This window comes from Neophocaena asiaeorientalis, unplaced genomic scaffold (assembly GCF_003031525.2).
Source record: "Neophocaena asiaeorientalis asiaeorientalis breed wild unplaced genomic scaffold, Neophocaena_asiaeorientalis_V1.1 scaffold133, whole genome shotgun sequence".
Taxonomy (NCBI): Eukaryota; Metazoa; Chordata; class Mammalia; order Artiodactyla; family Phocoenidae; genus Neophocaena; species Neophocaena asiaeorientalis.
The window spans coordinates 2,427,219-2,448,600 of NW_020174429.1; the positions used below are offsets into that span (position 1 = coordinate 2,427,219).

Genomic DNA, 21,382 nt, shown 5'->3' on the forward strand with positions numbered 1-21,382 from the left:
TGGCATGTGGGATCCTCCCAGACCAGGGCTCGAACCCGTGTCCCCTGCATTAGCAGGCGGACTCTCAACCACTGCGCCACCAGGGAAGCCCAACATCATTTAATGGCATACATTTTTATACTTGTCACAAATAATCCCCATTACCTCCCTGAATTCTTCCATCAGTATAATTATTTCTTTAACCACAATGAACAGATGAGGAAATGAGACTAAGAGGGTAAAGGACTAGTTCGGGATTCGCCAAATAACTGGTAGCAGAGAATCCAGGCTTTCTGACTTGGTTCTGTATTTCCCCCCATTTTCTTTATTGGGAGGAAGATTTTGGTCCCGAAGGAAAAGGAGGGTCTTAGAAAAATGGGATATTAGGACTAGAAAGTCCCTTTGAAAGTCCCCAGTGTCTTCTCTCACTTGGGAGGGGAGACCCAGCATGAGAACTTGGCACATGGCGGGCGTCCGGTCTGACGAATGAACTGCCCAAGGTCGCGCTGGCTGGGGGGCAGAGCTGGTGCCAGCCCTGGACTCTCCTCTCCTGGGCCCAGTACTCCGCTCCTGCCCTTCACACATAATGTAAGTCTTTCACACATGCTGTGTTTCTAACAGCCTCTTTTCTTCTGGAGGCAGCTGGTAAACAGATGCCACACGGGGGGAATTCCTAAGCGTGTCTCGGAGACTTGGAGGAAGGGAGAAGAATGAACCGTCAGCACGCTTCAAAGAAGGCTGATTTGACGCTGTCTTCCTAACCTTTTTCAGCACAAGGTTCCTGTGAGTGGAATTCAAGCTTTATTAACTGATACAAATTGCAGAAGGCAGTTCAGATATTCATTCTGAGAGTCAGAGTTGCCAAAATAAATTATTTCACAGAAAGAAATTATGCCAGGACCAAAAAGGAAATCAGAAAGATGGGAGGAAAGTGCTTGAAAAATTTAAAAATCCCTTCTCCGGCCAGAGGGAATAGCACATGTGGGGGCTCAGGGTAACCGAAGAAGAGGCTGCAGAGGTGAGTGAGAGACCATTCTAAAGGCGCAGGGCAGTGTTCCAGGCAAGAGATGAAGAGAGTCTGAAACAAGGCCGAAGTGGAAGGGAGAGACGAGGGAGACCAGTGTGAGAAATTTTCAAGTAGACTCCCTGGGACTTTGACAATGACTGGATCCTGGGGAGTAAGGGAGAGGAAAGAATCAAGGGTCATGCTGTCCAGTATGGTAGCCAGTAGCCACTTGTAAGTAATTAAAATGAAATTAAGAATTCACTTTCTCAGTCACACCAGCCACATTGTAAGAACTCAATGGTCACATGTGACTAGCGGCTACCATGCTGGTCAAGGCAGATTACAGAAGAGTTCCATCATCACAGAAAGTTCTACTGGACAGCACCGGTCTAGAGAGACTTCAGGTTTCTGGTTTGGAAGAACGAAGTTTGGCGGGTGGATGAGATGTCAGGAAATCATTATGCCATTTACTACAACAGAGACCAAGTAAAGAGGAAACATTCAAGGGGGAGAGGATGAGTCTGGTGTCAGACACGTTGAATGTGAGGGGGCCAATGAAGCTGCAGCAGGCCTGCAGAAAGGCTGGCTGGAATCTGACACAACCCAGAAATGACCAAGATACTGAAGAGTCACTGCTCCCCAGATTTGGGTGAGGTCAACCATGGGAGTGGTGACAGAAATGGAAGAAAATTTTTAAGGTAGGAGTAGTGGCAGAATTGGGGTTAGAGTGAGGGGAAGGTGAGCAAGTGTGGGTAACTCCGGAAGCCCAGCAGGAGAGGGGCTGTGAGAAATGGGACCATCTGCATCGACACACTGCTTTAGGTTATGCTTCCTCCATCGAGAAGCCTTCCCTGACCACTCCGGACATACTCCGGTCTCTGAACTGAGCAGTCACTGTGAGATGCACTATGTCTGCATTTAACGGCACACTTCTAAGTGGTTCTCGGATTCGTGGGCACATTCGACACCACTGTAAGCAACAGGGGATCGGGGAACTGGACCTTCTCATCCCCCTGAATCCTCCAGACGGCAGACAGGCGCAACCTGTATTCGGCATATAAACCATCTGGGGAGTGCAGGACCAGCTACTCATCCTGCTGAAGAGTGCAGACCTCTGAGAGGCTGTGCGTGCCCCTGCTGCCCCTGAACTTGTAAGGCCACACGAAGAGGCCGGCACTCACCGGAAGGGGAGCTTCTCGTCGTTGGGCTTGATGCAGCGGACGTAGTGCGGCGTTGTGGTGTTCAGGGTCTCCATGAGCAGGTGCAGGGAGGTGCGGAACTGGGGAGACAAAGATCAGTGACTGGTGATTTATCTGTCTTCAGCTTTGTGGCTGAATAAGGAACAAAAAGGAGCACACACAGACTGGTGGTAGTATCTGTCAATACTCTTATTGTTTAGATCATTCCTGTTTAACCCAGAACAGGGGGACACCCAGGGACCTGGTGTCAGACTCCAGCTCTGACAGCTGCCTGGCTGCATGACCAAAACCAAGGCCCTCCCACATCCCCGGCACCGGGGCTCCTCAAAGCACGTGGGGAGAGACCGCCTGGATGCGTCTCATTCAGTGCCCCGATCAGATGAGATAAGGTGAGCAAATGCTAAGAGCGTGAGAGGGACCATCGCTGTGAATGGAGGCCCATGAGTCCTAAACGTGAGGCCCTGGAGCCCTGACACGTGGTGCCCGGGCATCCCGGGAATTACTGCCTTATAGCAAATGCTCAGAGCCGGGAATCCATCGAAGTATTAAGGTCAGTGGTTGCCAGGGGCTCAGCCGGCACTCTCTTCTCTTGGGAGACACACTGGACATAAAATCCCACAGCAAACCCACAGCAGGAGCTGTTTCTCAGTTTCTGGGTCCCCAGGCTATTGACCCCTCCCTCAACAACTGCACCTCTAGACGTCTGGCCTCGCCCACAGGTGTCTGTGGTCCGGCAACATCTACAATCCCCACAAGCATTAGACATATCGTGTGGGGCTGGAGTCATCCTCTTTCTCTCTCCTGCCAGTTCCCTCAAGAGAAGCTTTCGCAGTTTCCTTCTTCAAAGGGCACAGAAAGACCGGGCTGGGCGCTGGGGATGCGGAGGCCGAGGCCACTCTGGCCTCCCTCTGACTCTGCACCTACATCCTTCGTCTCCAGAGAGGCAGCCCCGCTACACGTGCCAGGGCCCACCGCTCCCGCCACGAGGCCTGGGGCTGACCTGGTGGCCCACGGTTTTCTTGTGCTCCTTGTTGGAGGCTTTCAGGGGGGGTCTGGCAGAGCGAACGCTGATCTTTGAAGACGTGGCGGCAGCAGGAGCAGAGTCTTTGCCATCGTGGAACAAGTCAGCCACCAGGGGGAGCTAGAAACAAACACAGGAAGAAGACAGAGAACGAGTTCTTGGACTTTATGCTGCTTACACTCTTTCCAAGTAGCTTTCCAATACACGCCTGAGAGAACTGGAAACACACGTCCACATTATTCCTAATAGCGTTACACATGTACAGCATTATTCCTAATGCCCACAAAGCAGGGACAACCCAAATGCCCATCAACTGATGAACAGATGAGCAGAATATGGTGAATACACGCGATGCAGTATTACTCAACAAAAAATATAAAGGAATGAAGTCCTCATACATGCCACAACCTGCGTGAACCCTGGAAACACGCCAAGTGAAAGAAGCCGGACAGAGAGGACCGCACAGTGTGTGATTCCATTTACAGGAAATGTCCAGGGGACAGCAGGTCGTATACGGTTTGCCAGGGGCGAGGGGAGGGGCAAAGTGAAATGCCTGCTGATGGGGACAGTTTCTTTTTGGAGTGATGAAAATATTCTGGAATTTAGCATGGCGATAGTTGTACAACTTGGTGAATATACTAAAACCACTGAATTACACAATTTAAAAGGGTGAACTTTGGGTACAAGAATTATATCTCAATTTAAAGAAAGGAAAAATGTAATTTTCCCAATCTCACTTAACCTTTACCTACAAAGATGGGCAAAACTTCTTTCCCTTCTGGTGTGGGAGAAGGTAGCTATGTTCTAAGAAAACTGTTTAAATTTTTCCATACTTATTATTACTGAGTCTTGTAAAGTTATTTAACTTCCTTAAGCCTTATTTTCTTCACCAGTAAAATAGGGATAAGAATGTACCCATTATGTGGAGTTGTTATGAGACTAAGTAAGAATATCTCCCTGTTAATGCACTGTGTGTACCAGGGTGAAGATCAGACCATGTGTGAGGGGCAGGTGGGACAGAGAGTCCCAGCCCTCCCCCGTCCCCTACAAAACTAGTCCTGCCAGCATCCCTTGGGGAAGTGGATGCTGGGGATAGAATCAAGTGTTGTAAGGCCACTACCACATTGCCTGCATGTGGGGAGGGAACAAAAGGAGCCCCAGGCCCCACTCTCCAGCCCTGAGCCACTCCCAATCCCAACAGAAGAGAGGCTCAAATGCTTGTGCCTCCGTGTCCAGGCTCCGGTCCGTCACATCCCCTGCACCTTTCTTCCCACAGCCCCCATAACGATGATGTCTCCCATCTCCTCCCGCCAATTCTGAACGCCCTGAGTCTGTCTTCCGGGGGCTCTGCAATCGGATCCCACTCACCCCCTCTCAGATAATACCTTTTTTCTTTAAATTAATTTTTATTGGCGTATAGTTGCTTTACAATGCTGTGTTAGTTCCTGCTATGCAGCAAAGCGAATCAGTTATACACATACATGTATCCACTCTTTTAGACTTCCTTCCCACTTAGGTCACCGCAGAGCAGTGAGTAGAGCTCCCTGCGCTATACAGTAGGTTCTCATTAGTTACCTATTTTATACATAGCAGTGTATATGCGTCAATCCCAATCTCCCAGTTCATCCCACCCCTGCTTCCCCCCTTGGTAACCGTAAGTTTGTTCTCTATATCTGTGTCTCTATTTCAGCTTTGCAAATAAGTTCATCTCTACCGTTTTTCTAGATTCCACATATAAGCGATATTATATGCCATTTGTTTTCCTCTTTCTGACTTCCTTCACTCTGTATGACAGTCTCTAGATGAAGCTGATCACTTTACTGTCACATAAACCAACACGCTTGTTATTCCCACCTTTGCTCACCTTTATTCTTATCTGAAACACCCACCCCCTTCTCCTACCTGCTCTCATCCCGAGAGCCCCATCTCTCAGGGTCTGGCCCTGCCTCCTCCACGACCCTTTCCCAGATCACTTCATCCACTCATTTCTGCCTCTCCCAGGCTCAGCCTGTGCCACCTGGGTACCACCCGAGTCTGTGCTGGGCCCTGAGCCCTAGGCTTGCTGAACCTACAGCCTCCTAGCCTTCCCCCTTGATGGAGGATGAGAGCTGAAGAGAAGACTAAAGGAGAAAATCCACGTGAGTACAGAGAAGAGTGCCCGGCACAGAATAAGCACTCATACATGATCTAGTTTTATTATTTTTATTGGGGGTATATATATATAAAATCTGTCTACATTGTGAAAGTACAGATGCCTGAGAAAGTTATATTTTTGAGCTGAAGAGGAAACAGAATCATAGAATTTAAATCTGGAAGAACCATAAAGATCAACCCTCAACTTCCTGTGGCAGGTGAGGAAAGAGCAGCTCTGGGAGGAGGGACCTACCAGACCCTGCTTCAACCCCCAGTCGCCCCACAGCAACCACGGTGGGCGGCATCAGGTCGCCCAGGGCTGTTGGTTAATGGAGGAGCCAGGGCTGGAAGCACTGACCACGGCCTCCTCTCTGAAGACCTCTTCCCTGAGATTCAGCAGGTCCACATTCCTCCGACTTTCTGCCTACTTTTCCCAATGTGTTCTTTCCCAGCACCTTTCACTGGTCCATCTTCTGCACTTCTCTCCTTTGAGTTGCTGATCCCCAAAACTGCATCCTCACCACTTAATTTTTCTAACACTCATTCCCTGGACAGTATCCTTCATGCCCATGGCTTCAACTGTCACCTTCAAGCCCGTCTCTCCATCTTGATTTTCTTCCACTACCAGGGTCCGTAGTTCCAACCATCTGCTGAATATCCTGCTTCTCCTCCCTCTGGGTGTTCCACTGGAAACTCCAAATTCAACATGGCCCAAAACACCACCACCTGCTGTCTTCCCAGATTTAGGTTAGAGATCCTGCCACCACCCTACTTCTCATTCCCATCAATCACCAAGTTCTGTCCATGGTTAAGTCTCAGCAGTCCTTTCTCGATCAACCAGAACATCGCTGCACTGGTTCAGGTCTACCTGAGCTCTCTCCTGGGTCACTACAGTCACCTACAAAAGTCGAGTGTCCTACCCCCAGGCATACGTTCATACAAACACATTCTACCCCACAGCCAGTTTTCTCTAAATCCAAACCATACCCAGTAACCCCCTGTTTACAGACCTGCTGGTCCTCACTGACCATGGCAGAGAGCCACCATCACACATATTAACTGAGAACAGGGGCAGGGGCTGGAGGGGTTGGGGGAGAGGACAGCCCAGGCATGGGGACTCTGTAAACTGGTGCTAGAGAGCCAAGGCACACGTGAGAAAAGGTCAGGTGCCCAGGCAGAGTGGCGACTAGAAATTTCCATAGGGAAATAAATAATGGGAGGCTGAAGCCAGGTTCACATTCTGAAGACATCAGTGATTCAGTCTGCCAAGTCTAAACAATATATAAACTGATTAAATTATTCTAATTCATATACTTTCAGAAATAGACTTCCAAGATGTTTGAGTCTTAGGTAGAAGTTACCAACTGCATGACTACACTGTTTAAGGGGTCTAACGTACTGAAATCGTTAGTAGTGGCTTTTTCTGTGAAAAATCTGTTAACTTCTAAGGTCAGGAGCATGTATCAGAACCACAGGAGGAACTTTGAAATCGGATTCAATTATAAGAGTATTTTAAAACGTAAGCCCCTTTCTCTTGCTTCAATCAGAAAAGCTATGCCTTTTTTTTTTAATTTGACATATTACAGGATTTATAACTTAAGAACAAAAAAGGAAAACTTTTGTTCAAGGCAGATTTTAATCTACACTGGCACTGTGCTATAATTTGGGAACAACCAAGGTTTAGTCTGGAGAATTTGAATTTTATTTTAAAAGTTATGTTTTAGGGCTTCCCTGGTGGCGCAGTGGTTGAGAGTCCGCCTGCCGATGCAGGGGACACGGGTTCGTGACCCGGTCCGGGAAGATTCCACATGGCGCGGAGTGGCTGAGCCCGTGAGCCATGGCCGCTGGGCCTGTGCGTCCGGAGCCTGTGCTCCACAACAGGAGAGGCCACAACAGTGAGAGGCCCGCGTACCGCAAAAACAAACAACAAAAAAGTTATGTTTTAATTGTAGGTCCCTGCTATTGAGACCGCATTTGGAAGTGGTAGGGTCCCTGGGATGGAGAAGAAGATGAGTTTGTTGGGACTTTAAGGAGGAGGGGCAGGCTTTACATCCTATACAGAATTTGTATGATAAACTCAGTAAACGTACAGAGACATCTAATTTGACCACAGGACTGAAAGACGGACAGGCACCATGTTCAACCTCAGGCTGCAGGCAGTAGTAAAAGACCAGGACAAGGGGGCTGGGCCAGACATGGACCTCCTTGTCCCAGGAGTGTCCCAGCTGTAAATTAACCCCAAGTCCCAATGAAAAGTAGTTACCAAGTTCCTGTTTGGAAAAGGATTCATGCAAAGGAACACATTTCTGAGAGAAAAAAAAATTTTTTTTTAATTGACTAACTCCAGTTCTGCTATTAGAGTGACTGGAAAGTCTATTTACCAGATGACCAACCAGTAACAGAAGTACTACGATTCATCTTAGGGCAGCTCTCAGAAACACGATCCACCTGGGCCTTTCTAAAAATTTACTCTCTTCAGTCTTGAAAACACTTAGATAAAACCTTCAAACAAACCAAGTCCTTCCCTGATACTACTTGTCACTTATTTCAAAGTGTCCACAGGTACTGGCTTTTGTGTTCTCTGCTATTCAAGTCTATATATAGATTTTAAAAGCCTGAGGCAGATCTATTTGAAAAGGGATTAAAAGAAGTATGAAAACACTTTCTAAAGACCACTTGACAGTTTAAGAAAAATGTCAGTTACAGGTACATACATAGCTGTTACCTTGGAAATCACACCTATTCATTTCCATTTATATGAACATAAAATATCTTTTCTTTAAAACAGACATAGTGAAACTAAAATAAGACACACTATAATAACCATTTGATTGGAATCTCTTGTCTAGAATCTTATCTTTAAAAGCTACGGCTGTAAACAAAGTAACGAACACATTTTCTTTTCAATCAATTCTTTTACATGGTAAATGCTACCCTCTGGGGGAAAAAAATATCAAACTTTTAGGTAAGAAATATTCTGTTTAAAGGGGTTTTGAAGAGGATTTGGAGGAAAAGTCTCAGTACTTCATTTGTTTAAAGAAGGAAAGGGGGACCTTCCTGGACTGCAGGGAATGATTATCTTGCTTTACTGCCTAAAGTTCTCTCTCACATAGTTACCTATTTATTCTAAATGTTGGTAGAGGTGTTTTAACCACCAGTACAAACTGATTTTAAACAGGAAGCATTCCAAAAACACTTAAAAGCAAATGTTATATAGTATGTTGACTCAAAGGTTATTATATAAAAAATAAATTAAAATTTAAAGCAAATGCGTTTGCTCAGAATGAAATGTGTGTATAACCTGTAAGGAAGCTAGCAGCACGGAAAGCAATGGAACGCATGCATTGTCACCCTTGATGAGCTGAAGTTGAGGGAGAACAGAGATGGAGGGAGATGGAGTTTGGGCCTTGTTGGAGCTACTTCATCCTGACTCCTGGACCTCCGGGATCGTCATGGCCCAGGGTAGACAGCTTTGGGCTAATATGGTCTACTTGGCCTCTGGACCACATTGGTCTCGAGATCCCTTCCGCTAGGATGGCGTGGAGAGATGGCATCAGGGCTGCCTGCCTAGGAACACGGCCCAGCATGGCCCTCACTGGCCAGCACCTGCTGGCATAAACTCTGGACCCACTGCCTATCTCTCTGACTTACACTCAGCACTGCCCCAGAAGAGGAAATCTCCAGAAGAAAAAAATTCTCCTTTCGAGATTTTTTTTTCAGATTGATAAAATATTGCTTTTTACAATAAACACTAAGAAGGAAAACCCTCCACCTTTAGCATCTAAAACAAATCAGTCTGTTAACCTGAAATCATGTTTTAAAGAGGCATCTCTTAAGTCTCTATTTATAGCTCTCTGACAGCGGAGAAAGCAATTAGCTATATTATAGCCTCTTAGGCAATGTAACTGGCTTTACTAATTACATTCTCATTAACACCGTTTTATCTCGCTGCTCTTAGTGGGAGCTCTTCAAACATCCTTTTGGCTGATAGGGTATATGGTAGTCTTCCATCCCATACTGCTTAATTTTTCACAGTAATTTGTTAATTTCTTATCAGGGATGCCACACAAAAGAAAAAAGCTAATAGGTCTCTCCCCAGATAAAAATACTTTAAGTAAAACTATGGGTTTACCTACAGGATCTAAGATCTAGCTATGCTTAGTGAGAAGAAAACCAATAAAAAAATCGGGCATTAACTGGATACCATAGGCTTGCATCTTTCCAGGTCTTTATTTTTCTCTCTGCTTTTAAGTGCACCTTAGAAACATAAACCTTGTGGGACTACTGTGAAAAAAAATTAAAGAAAACGATAGAGGCTCATTTTAAACTATGAGTTTTAAAAATGCTACAATGACAGACGTCGCCAGAGGTGTCCATCTGTCCAAATGATTTAAAGCACATTTCTGATCACTCTGATTCGTAGCTGCAGTCTGTGGAAATCCCATCTGTAGGCTTATAGTGACCTAGTGTCGATCTCTGCTTTCCCTCCTCTGGGATGTCTGAAATGGGTCCAGGGTGGAGAGTTCTCAGCACTCCCTCCTCCTGCTGGGGTCTGGTGGGCCTAGAAGCCTCTCTCGGTTCATCTCTGAGTACTGCTGGTCACCATCACAGCACCTCTGAGGGTTTGCTGGGATGGAGGTGCAAGGGTCTGACAACAAGGTCATTGGTTCTTTAGAAATGTTAGTTGCTGAAGGGGGAGGCTAGAGTTGTGGCAGGTGGACAGGGAACAGAAAGGAGTTGGTACCATTTAAGAGTAGATCACAGACCTATTTTACACTCCAACTTAGCAATACCTCGACTTTTGAAGTGCATATTCTTTGAACCGTCAATTCCATTTCTAAACTTTTACAGACATAACTATACAAGTAAGCAAAGATATATGTAAAGGGCATTCCATGCAGTATTAGTTGAATTAGCAAAATACCAACAGCTGTTTAAAAAAAGAAAAGAAGTGGATATGTACTCATGTGGAAAGATGGCCAACGGTAGAAGTGAAAAATTAGAGAGGACAATGTATAATGCAATTCTTTTCAATCTTTTTTTTTTTTTGGCTGTGTTGGGTCTTAGGTGCTGCGTGCGGGCTTTCTCTAGTTGTGGTGAGCGGGGGCTACACTTCGTTGCAGTGCGCGGGCTTCTCATTGCAGTGGCTTCTTTTTGTGGCAGAGCACGGGCTCTAGGCACATGGGCTTCAGTAGTTGTGGCACACGGGCTTAGTTGCTCTGCGTCACGTGGGATCTTCCCGGACCAGGGATCAAATCCGTGTCCCCTGCATTGGCAGGTGGATTCTCATCCACTGCGCCACCAGGGAAGTCCCCATTTCAACCTTAAAAAGATGTACCAGTATGTTTGTATCATCAGAATGGGAATTCATCAAAAGGGGGCTCAGGAATGGGAGAGAATACTTTCATTTTACATATTTCTATACTATGTGAATTTTTATAAGCCTACATTTCATTTCTAATAAAAACTCAATCTACAATGATACCCCTATTTAGAAAAGAGCTAACATGGCAGGCCTGAGACTGCCATCCTAGAAAGGCCTGCTTATAAGGTTGACCCTTGGCTGGTGTCTGGAAATGTCGATTTTGAGAGGGTTTTCAGCAGTCCCTGATAAGAATGGTTTACTGAGCCTAAACTGTTTATGCAAACAATATGGTTTATGCTGAATGAACCTGCTTTCCTTCTGGGAGTCTGGAATTTCAGTATGTGCTAGGCAAAGGGTGCCCACGTCACTGACTCTCAGTAGGGAACACTAAGTGCCCAGGCTCAGGTGAGCTGCTCTGGTAGACAGGTCACAGGCACCGTCACAACTCAGTGTGGGAATTAAGTATATTCAGTGCGACTCCAGCGGAAGAGGACTCTGGAAGCTTGCACCTGGTCTCCCCTGGACTTCACCCCGTGCACCTTCTCCCTTTGCTGATTCGCTTTGTATCCTTTTGCTGTAATAAATCATAGCCATGAGTACTACAATATGCTGAGTTCTGTGAGTCTTCCTAGCAAATGGTTCAATTTGGGGGTGACCTTGAGGACTCCCAGCACATTCCTATTACTCTTTTCCATAAAACCTTCTTCTTGACCTTCACAGCATTACCACAATTTTTGATTAAACTCTATATCTTTTCACTAGACTGTAAGTTCTGTGAGGTTAACTACATACATTTGTTACTACTACATACCACACAAATATTCAATAAAGTTTGTTAAATAAAAATAAGAAAAAAAATCTCACTGACTAATAACAGATGATCTGCTGGAGAGAGAGTGTGAGAGATTCCCTTCTAGATTCTGGGATCCCTAAGAGACACTCAAAGTAGGACAAAAATTAATGGCAGAACCAGGTGCTGCCATGCCCCTCACTTGTGATCCCACCTGAAAGGAGAAACTTGTAACAAAAGTTTCTCAGCCCTCTAAGGCCAGTGTCACAGTAACAGGAGGTCACAGGCATCTAACTTCTAAGACGCACACAATGAGGACACGTGCTCCTCAGGGCTCAAACCATCCACTGCTACTCTCTCCCTGTGGCTTTTCTCCCGTTCCCCACCTCCCTTGCAAAGAATGGAAAAAGTCACGTCAACCACCATGGACTAAAGGGCTGGACACCTGGCAAGCCGAGGGGTTAATCTTGCACTGACATGCACATTTACCCAAAGCAAATTTGTCTTAGTGACGACTAATTCCCTGATGCTCCAGATATCAGGAGATGGCATGGGGCCGGGGTCTGCCCCGGGCTGCCCACATCGCTGGTACTGACTCAAATCCTCCCTAAAACCCTGGCCTCGGGGCCACGTGATTTACTTGCCTTTAGGAGCCTGGGTCCATTTTGCGGGGCGTATTTTCTCCATTCCATCATATCACCCTAACTGCATTCATCTAAAGCTTATCACAAAGAGAAATTAATCTGCCATTTCTAGTGTTATCAGGCCTCTGCAGTGAGTTCAGTACCATGTGGTCTGGTAGAAAGCCTCCTAAATCCTAGAGAGTCCTTTTCTGGGTTCCCTCTGAAAGGCTGAAGCCAGCAACGGCACCTGCATCGGCAGGGTGGCTTTCTGTAACGGCGGGGCTCACGCTCCCTGCACCCCCACCCCAGCCAAACCTCCTCTCTTTTCAGGTACCGTATGCTTGTTTTTCTGCCCACTCACAGCCCACTAGAATGTAAACACCTAGAGAGTAGAATCTATCTTATTCACCTTTGTACACGGTGCATTTAGGGGCAGTGCCTCACAAGGTATGTGCTTAACAAATATTTGTTTAGGTGAATCAGTGCCTTGTTCCCTCTACCTGTAGAATGGACACAATATTGGCTACCTTTTTGTCATGCTCGAGAGAAGGAAATAACTGGAATTCTGGAGATAACAGAAAGTAACATTCCAAAATTGTAGATTTAAGTGTCCCTTGAATTCTATTATTCCATTTAAGTTTCTGGCCATAGGGAAGTTCCACAGACTGCTAAGCAGAAATGAAACGCACTGATACTAGGATTTGAAGGGGTTTAAGTACTTTTACATCTGCATGTAGGAGGTGGAGGACAAATGACCCGATGGATGCCAGCAATGTTTTCACAGTTATACCTACCATCGTCTCTCCGACTGTCACTTCTCCTGTTCCCCCTGCTCCCCTGTCCTTCCATTAGCTGGCATCTTTCCCAGTCACCTCTGCCATCCCTTGCTTTCTTCCCTCCATCAGGCCGTTCTCAAATTCTCAGACTGAAATAACCTACAGACCCCTCACCTCCCCCTGCCCCGCACCCCTGCCTCGGCCCCTCCAGAGTGGGGACGGCACCAACCACACCCTGTCTGGCTCTGGCCGTGGACACTCCGCCTCTGTTTCCCTGCTTCCGACGCTCTTTACCTTGCTGGCCTTCAGAATATTGATCTGCTCTTCGTACACCGTGTCTCTGTTTTTCTCCAGAAAACTATCTGAAAGGTACTCCACCTGGAGCCATGGCAGGAAACAGAAACGGTAGTTAGTGCTCCAGCCTGACCCGGGACCCTCAGCAGCTTCTCCAGTAGTTTCAGCTCATCCACAGTGCTTTCTGAAAAGAGCTGTGCGTACGTGGGAAACCCACAGATATTCTCATCCAAACTGCAAACCCAAGACGTGATCAGGGTTTACATAGAGGGAGTTGAATATTCATTTTGCGGAAAACCAAATTGTTTTTAAAAAGGAGTTCCTGTAAGATGGCCTTTAATAGAAGGCTTCCTTTGGGTGCTCTAAATGCCGCTTGTCAGCCTCACCCCAGATCAACTGAATTAGAACCTGCCTTTGAGCAATACCCCAGGTGACCTGCACACACATGAAAATTTGAGAAGCACTGGGCTAGTGCACACAGAACACAGCCCACGTAGAGAAATTCTAAGTTTACGCCAGCCGCCGGGAAAGGAGCCACCTGAAGAAGAATCACTCTTTCTTCTTCTCTCTCAGGCTCCAGGAGAGTAGACAAGGCCCCACCCAAGAGACTCCAGGCCCTCTGAATTCAAAGGGCAGCTCCCTCTTAGCCCAGGCACCCTGAGTCCACCTTGGACGGGGCTCACGGAGCACCGGGCCCACCAAGAGGAGACCCACCTTATCTGCAAAGTGGACGACAATGAAGGCCGTGTTGGACATGCGGGGTTTCTGGAAGTGCTGGCTGCCGGAGTGCCGGTCGTAGAGCTTCTGAGCCCAGTTCTGGTCAGTTCCTTTGGGGACCTGTGGATCCACAAAATCAGGTGCTTTGTGAAGAGGAAAAAGGAAGCCAAGAGTCAAGGCAGAATGATGGAGTCTGCCAGGAAGCTGACCTCATGAGGCTGGATTCAGCTCTGAGACCTGGACCCTAACTGGATGTGGAAAGCAGATTCAACCGTGAACACCTGGGATCCCACATGGCATGCCCTCAACATGCCCTGTATGCTGGCACCCTGAAGGGGTGCGCTGAGCCTCAAAGAACCTGCTGTCTGGCAGACGCTGCAAGAGTTGGGAGAGGAAGAGGGTGGAGGCCAAGGTCACAGGAGTAGAATCATAACCCACAGGATAAATCTGAAGATGCTTCTTTGCTCTGGTGGGGCCAGTGACTTCAGGGTCATGAACACACCACATCCGCCTCCAGTGCCAAGTTCCTGCTCACTCAGGTCAACTCCTGCAGCAGGAAAGCCCACTGTCTCTCTCTAGGGCCATCTGCATACCAGTGTCCAGGCTCAGCTCAAGTCTGTCCTCTTCTCTGGAGCCTTTCCTGACCACCCTTGATCTCGCTTTGGAATTCTTCCAACTTAGCTCTTACATATGCACTGCCTAATATTGTTCATCGTTTGGTTTTTGTGTATCGTCTTGTCTCTATAAACTGTAAAGTAAGTTTGTTGGGTTCAGGAAGTATGACTTACTGTTTTTTTTCCTGTCCCTCAAAGAACTAAAATTGGATTCCAGGGCTCCCCTGGTGGCGCAGTGGTTGAGAGTCTGCCTGCCGATGCAGGGGACACGGGTTCGTGCCCCGGTCCGGGAAGATCCCACATGCCGCGGAGCGGCTGGGCCCGTGAGCCATGGCCGCTCAGCCTGCGCGTCCGGAGCCTGTGCTCCGCAATGGGGGAGGCCACAGCAGTGAGAGGCCCGTGTACCGCAAAAAAAAAAAAAAATTGGATTCCAGCCATGCACTGGGCGCTAAGTACCTGGTGATTGAGCTACGCAGTACTAACCTCTACCTCCCCCCAATTTAAAGTTAGAGATTTACTACATTAATAATTCTGAAGGGCAGCCTCTTTTAATATCTTTAGAGATGGCTTCAGAAGTGAAAAAGCATCTTGCTTTGTTGAAAACACAACACGGAGTCACTGTAACCACCACTCAAACTGTCAAGAAAGATGGTGCCTCTGCTGATGGGAAGGTGCTCCCCACCACCCGTCACCCCTGAGCATCACTGCACATGCACCTCCCTCAGCTATGGGTCACCAACTGCCTTTCACCCTTTTCATTAGTTTAGATTGTATATTTGGATCAGGCAGGGTTGAAGGTGACCCTTGCACTAGCCATTTAAAAAGGGCTTTGTTTAGTAAATTAATAATACCTGTGCCATAAGAAAAATGCTTACACACTTGAGAACAAAGTTCTCAAATGCTTTGTAAGCAAACAGATTTTTCTCAATATCCAGCTTGGTGTAACTAGGATTGAATATCCAGTGCTAGGTGCCACAGGATTTTTAAGGAAACTCCTTCTTGAAGGAGACTATTAATTGCGTTGGGCAGACAAAATAAAATATATTTAATTGAGCATTTAAAAATATATTGTTTTATATTTGTCTCCAAGCATCCTGTGTTTAGAAACACCAGGTACGGGGGGAAGCAAGAGGGCAGCCTGGCGGAGCTGTCAGGAGGCGAGGCTGGAGAACAGGAACACAATGGACCCAGCACTGGCAGAACTGGGCAAGACAGAACAGAAAGGGTAGGGCTATGATGAGAAGCCCCACCTGGTCAACACTTGTATTTGCCAGTATCAAAATCTTCTCGTCTTGACAAGGAAATTGGACTTCTGTTAGCAGACTCCATAATTCCACATAGTCTCTAATTCAGACTTGCATAAATCAATGAGTAAGGGAGGTCAGGAATCAAGGTCATAGGTATACATATTTCCTGACAAGGGTCAGTCTCTCTTCTCACCCCCACCCTTGACTAAAAATAAGGGCCAGCAGGAATTCACAACCATTAAGAATCTCAGATAATAATCAAAGCAAATGCCCAAAGAACTTACTGCCAGGCAGTTCTCTATACATTTTCGATGTATTAACTCATTCAACCCTGGCAATAATCCCATGAGCTAGGTACTATGGCTGTATACATTTTACAGATGAAGAAACTGAGACAGAGAGGTTAGGTAACTTGCCCAAGGTCACACAGCGGGGAAATAGCAGAACTGGGGTTCAAACCAGGACAGGCTCTAGAGTATGTGCTCCTCACTATCATGCTTTCCTGCCTGACGAGAGAGTTTTAAAGGTAACCACAAAGGCATGGTTAGGCAGGATGTAGTTATTTCCAAAAATCCTTCCAAAAAGTAGATTTAGAACAGGCGTAGGAGATAGAAAGCAAATTTTGTATTTTGATAAAAGCTACAATAGATTGTGGTTATCAGTAGCTCTGGAATATGCAGCGAATCAAAGCCTTTAAAAAAGAATCTACCAGCAGCTTCACGCGAGCTTCCTTACTCTCCTCTCCAAAGGCACTGGACCAGGAGCCTGGACCCCAGCTCTGTCCTCATCTAGGTGGGTACTGTCCCTCAGAGGGCAAGTCCCTCTGACCTGCTCTGTTGGCCACTGGTCACAGCAAAAAGTGAAGGCCCGGGTCCCAGACAGGCAAATCTCCAGAGATAGGAAGTAGATGAGTGGTTGCCTAGGGCTGTGGGGGAATGGAGAGTGATTGCTAAGGGGTTTCTTTAGGGGACGATGAAAATGTTCTAAAATTGATTGTGGTGGTGATGGCTGCATGACTCTGAAAATACTAAAAAACACTGAATTGTGTATTTTAAATAGGTGAATTGTATGGTTCACTAATTCTATCTTAATAAAGCTGTTAAAATGCATTAAACCTGACTTTACTCTTCGTTATTGAAATAAAACAGAGAAAACATGGCGGGGGGAGGGGAATGAAAGTCCTCAGACTTACTAAGCCCCTCAACAGCTTGGGGTATAAACCCTGTGGCCCAGGACAACTTTTCACCAAGGTGCTCTTGGAACCTTGTCGGAAACTGTACTCTCTCTTGAAGATGTCTGGCTGCCATCACTGGCCTGGGACATTGCCAGGGGCCGAAGCCTGCCCCAGCCCAACAGCTGACAAGAGCTGACTGATAAGGACCCCAAAGCCAGTTATTCCATCTCCGCTCCTTGTCCCGTTTTCCGGGGCCACTGCCACCACGGCCGCCTCCCTGGTCACTATCTCACTCCATCCCATACCTCCGTGGGCTCCCTGATGCCCTCTCAAATGACCCTGCCCCCATCAACCCCGAATCCTCCTGCGATAGCTGGGCCTCCAGGACGCTGCTGTCCTAACAGCTCTAGGCAGAGGTGGCTCCTTCCTCCCCACCTGGCAGCCATCTCCTCCAAGGCCAGTTCCGGGCCTTTACTTTTCCACCCTCACAAAACAGCCTTTCCGTGTGCTCAGCGAGACGCTAATTCTAGAGCAACTCAACAACCCATCCTGTCCCTTCCCACACCTGGGTGGCTGGCTAAGATCACACGTCAGCTCCTCTTCCCTTCATCGACTCCTGCTGATAAGTTAATATAATTTAGTATTGCCGCCAGAAAATAAAATCAAATTTCACTGTGAGCGTCACTGCCATGGATTAAGACACTGTGCCCAGATTGAAGGGGAGAGTTGACCCCAACAACTCCCACATCTCACTTTATGGTCTCTGACCTCAGTAAACACGTCTCTGCACTCGGTATTGCTCGTCCCTGTTTGTAGGACACCTTGTCCCCTCCTCCTCTGTTCTCTTCAGCTTCTAACCCTGCTGTGTCTTAGCAGATGCCTCGCTTCCTCCCTCATAGGGAAGCCAGCTGTCAAGCAGGAAACCTCAAATTCCTGCTCTACATCCAGAAACTCAGCTGCATCCACAGCCCTACGATCCTTTGGGCCCTTCTCACGGGAGGGAGCGCTTCTTCCCCTAGCCGGCATCCTGCACACGCACCCCTGCCTCCTGGAGACCTGGATCCACCCAGCTTCCCTCTCCCGGAAGCCTCTCCCGCCTCTCCTCTCTCTCACCTCCTCCTTTTCACAGCTAAGCCTCCGGAAAGGAATTCAGACTTGCCATCTCCACGGCCTCACCTATTCTCTCAGGTTACTGAGGTCAGGCTTCTGCCCAGACAACTTCCTTGAAACTGCTCTAAGCGACACCTCGCTGCCAGGTGCAGGGCTCCGAGAACCTCACCACTGCTGCCCTCCCTTCTCAGCCCCTCTGCTCCTCGCCTAGAGCCCTCGGCGTCTCCTCCTGGCTGGACAAGCGCAGCGCTGCCAGGGCACTGCTGACTCCAGTCTCTCTGCAGCTTACGTTTCACACAGTTGCCAGGGAGACCTGTTGAAAAGTGAGTCACATCTGATCACACCTCTCCCCCGCTTCACACCCTTCCACCCCCGGAGCTTCCAGAGTCAAGTCCAAACGCCTTCGCCGGGCAGGCAAGGCCGAGCCTCATATTCTTGGATGGTTCCTCCTCCCGCCCTCGCCTGCCACCACCATAGGCTCTCTCTGGACAGATAGGACCATCTCATATTCTGTGAACGTGACATTCCCTTTGCTCAGAACCCCTCTCCCCTCATGTGACCCCTGCTTACACAGCTGCCCTGAGCACGCTTTCCCCCTGAAACTTTCTTCTCAGTGTTTCCATTTCCCTGTCATCCGGGGAGATGATCTCAGTGCTTGCTCGATCCCCTCTGATGTGTGTTGAAGGGAACATGGGGTTCGCAGGGTGGATGAATGCGGGAAAGGCACTTCCCCCACCTCCACCACAGGCTTCAAAGCTGCTCACAAGCCGTAGCCTCTGGGGTGACGTCTTAGGAAACCACAAGCCCTTGGTCTTGATCCACTGTAAACTCTCATGAGAGCAGCCTTGCCCAGGTCAGGAAACTGAAGGGTATTCACCTCCCCGTCTGCAGGCTGCTTTCCTTCTACTGCCTCAACAATAATACATTAATTAGGAAGGTCCATCCTCGTCAGCTCCGCAGGCTGGGTTCCATGAAACAGAGAATCCTAGTCAACAGGGCAGAGCTTGCCTCCCCGACCCAGGCCTTCCTTTGTGGGTCCCTAACACAGTCTCTACAACCTGAGACGGTGTCTGTATCTTCATTCACTAGAATTGCTTCCCGGGGTCAAAGTATCATTTTCACAAAATTCCTGCTAAAATGCAAGTATGTGATTTATGAGAAAACATGCACTGACATCTCAAATCCTATCAGCCCTAACCAGTTTGTTCCTCCAACAGGGAGGGACTGATGACCGAGACATGGGGAGGGCAGGGAACTGGGGGTCTGAATTCGGTGTAGACATGCTTATGTCCACAGCATCCACAGCAGCCTTAGCGCTGGGGGAGGAGAGTTTTGTTACGAGCAGCCCGGAAACGATCATTTTCCACAAGCAAACACCCTCTCCCCTGGCCGTGGTTACTGAGGAGCAGCTGTAGTTTGCGGCTCAGTCTGGGTCTGACGATAAATTCATGACTGTAGGGAAGCTTTCCCACCTGGAGGAATCCGGAGCACTTTGCTGTCCTGGTCCCCACGCCTCCTCTGCAGCTTCCGGCACCCAGCACAGGCTGAGGAGACCCACCCTACGTGCTGCCCCTTTCAGTCCATGGCTACCCCGTCTCCACGTTTCTCATTTAAATCTCAGCCCACTGGTCCTGCCTGCCACTAGATGTCTTCTCCAGGAGAAGTGATTTTCCCGATGGCTGCTTTTTACTTCATTTGGCTTCGTGGCCTGTCGCATAACCCACTTCTTCACAGTACGATCTCCTGATTCTTTCTCACCCTGCAGAGTGTATCTGAGGCAGCTCCACGTCCAACAGGATGGCTCCCGAGAAACGCAAGCTGCCCAGGTGTGACCAATTCCATGGGAATCCCTAACCTGCTTAGGTCAGAGTCATGGGTGCTGCTAGAAGGGTGCAGCAGGCTGCCCTGTTTCTAAAGTCAGATTTACAGTATGATTTCCAAACAGCAAAATGCACCCTCTTTAAGTGTACAGTTTCATGACTTGACAAAAGTAATAACTGTTGGTTAAAACTCCATCTGTTACTAGAAGCTGAATCAGATTATGCTGAATGACCCTGAATTCCCAGAGCGGTTAAACCTGGTGGAAGATGGCGACCACACTGTGGGGTTTTGCTTTATTCCTTAATGTGGTGTTCAGCTTGCCTCCCCTGCTATACTTGTGACTGGCGGCTAGTGAGTTTGAAAGTGTCACATTCACAGTACTACCCCCAATCCAACGGGACGCTCTAGTCCCCACCAGCTTGACTAGCAAGAAACCCAGGCTTATCCTCAGACCTTCCCTTCTAAGGAGCCGCAGGGATGGGGAAGCAGGGACCTAACAGAACTGCCGGGGCTGCGTGCAGCTCAGCACTCTTTCTGACTTGGTGTGCCCTGCCCTTGAGGTCACTCCGCTGCCCCTGCTGGGCTCTGGTCCCTGCCCACAGCCCTCTGCGGGCCCCTCGCCCTCACTCAGGCCAAGCTCTTCCCCAGCACCATCCTGTCCCTCTTCACCCTTTGCTGGCCGGCAGGGAGATCCCTGCCTCCACTCCTGAGGGTTTTCCCCTCAAGACCAGACATACAGTAGGTGCATCATACATTCTGGGTGTCTGGCAGGAGTTTGAGTTGGATACAGTCTTCGACTTAAATCACCTAATTTTACAGACCCAAACAGAAGGCACCACAGAGCATAAGGCAGAGACCATCCCTGTAAACACAGCCGGATTTTACTTCCCCTTAGCTTCTTGAAAGTAATATAGGCAGCGTGCATTCTGTAGGAAGACTGAACAGAAACGTCTGGGGAGCCCTACTGCCCCGGGAATACCCAAGGCTTCAAAGTCTAGGGATTTGGGGAAGTTACTCTCAAAACTGCTGAATACTTGCACCTTGGTCCTCCCTGCAACCACTGCCTACTTTTCGGCCGCACTGCTAAGCACTCCTCCACCACTCCCGGAGCCACCTACCGCCCGGCCCAGTGTTGCACTGAGTGCCCCCCACTCCCTCACCCAGAGGCCTGGGTCCCACTCTCTGGACAGCAGTCTGAGGTCTCCCACCTTGCACTGGGACCCGTGTTCTCACCGCCGTGACCTGACATTCCTGGGACACGTTCCCTAGGGTAGTGGCACCTCTGAGAACCTCAAACTGTGAGCCAAAACAAACGCACACGTGGCCCTGGATTGCCTGCCAAAGGCAGGAGAAATCAGGGAGAACTGATCAGACAGCTGCTGAATTCACAGACTCAATCACCCTGAGGCACGGGGCTGTTCCTATGAGAGGTGTGTGTAAGGTGAAAGGAGAGGCCAGGCCCCCCTGGGGCCGTGGTTTTGGTGTAGTCAGCGCTTCAGCACAGAGCCAGGTA

The 21,382-nt window shown here is 48.3% G+C and overlaps 1 protein-coding gene across 1 annotated transcript in view; it reads right to left on the bottom strand.

Annotated features, from left to right (window-relative positions):
• The window catches only part of MYO5B (myosin VB), a 373,495-nt gene that overhangs the window by 83,951 nt on the left and 268,162 nt on the right, over nt 1-21,382 (bottom strand). Inside the window, exons 13-16 of the mRNA XM_024756795.1 lie at nt 13,901-14,023; nt 13,187-13,270; nt 3,185-3,325; nt 2,167-2,264 (exon numbers count right to left, since the gene is read on the bottom strand). Coding sequence (XP_024612563.1) covers nt 2,167-2,264; nt 3,185-3,325; nt 13,187-13,270; nt 13,901-14,023 — 446 coding nt within the window. The remainder of the gene's footprint in view (nt 1-2,166; nt 2,265-3,184; nt 3,326-13,186; nt 13,271-13,900; nt 14,024-21,382) is intronic.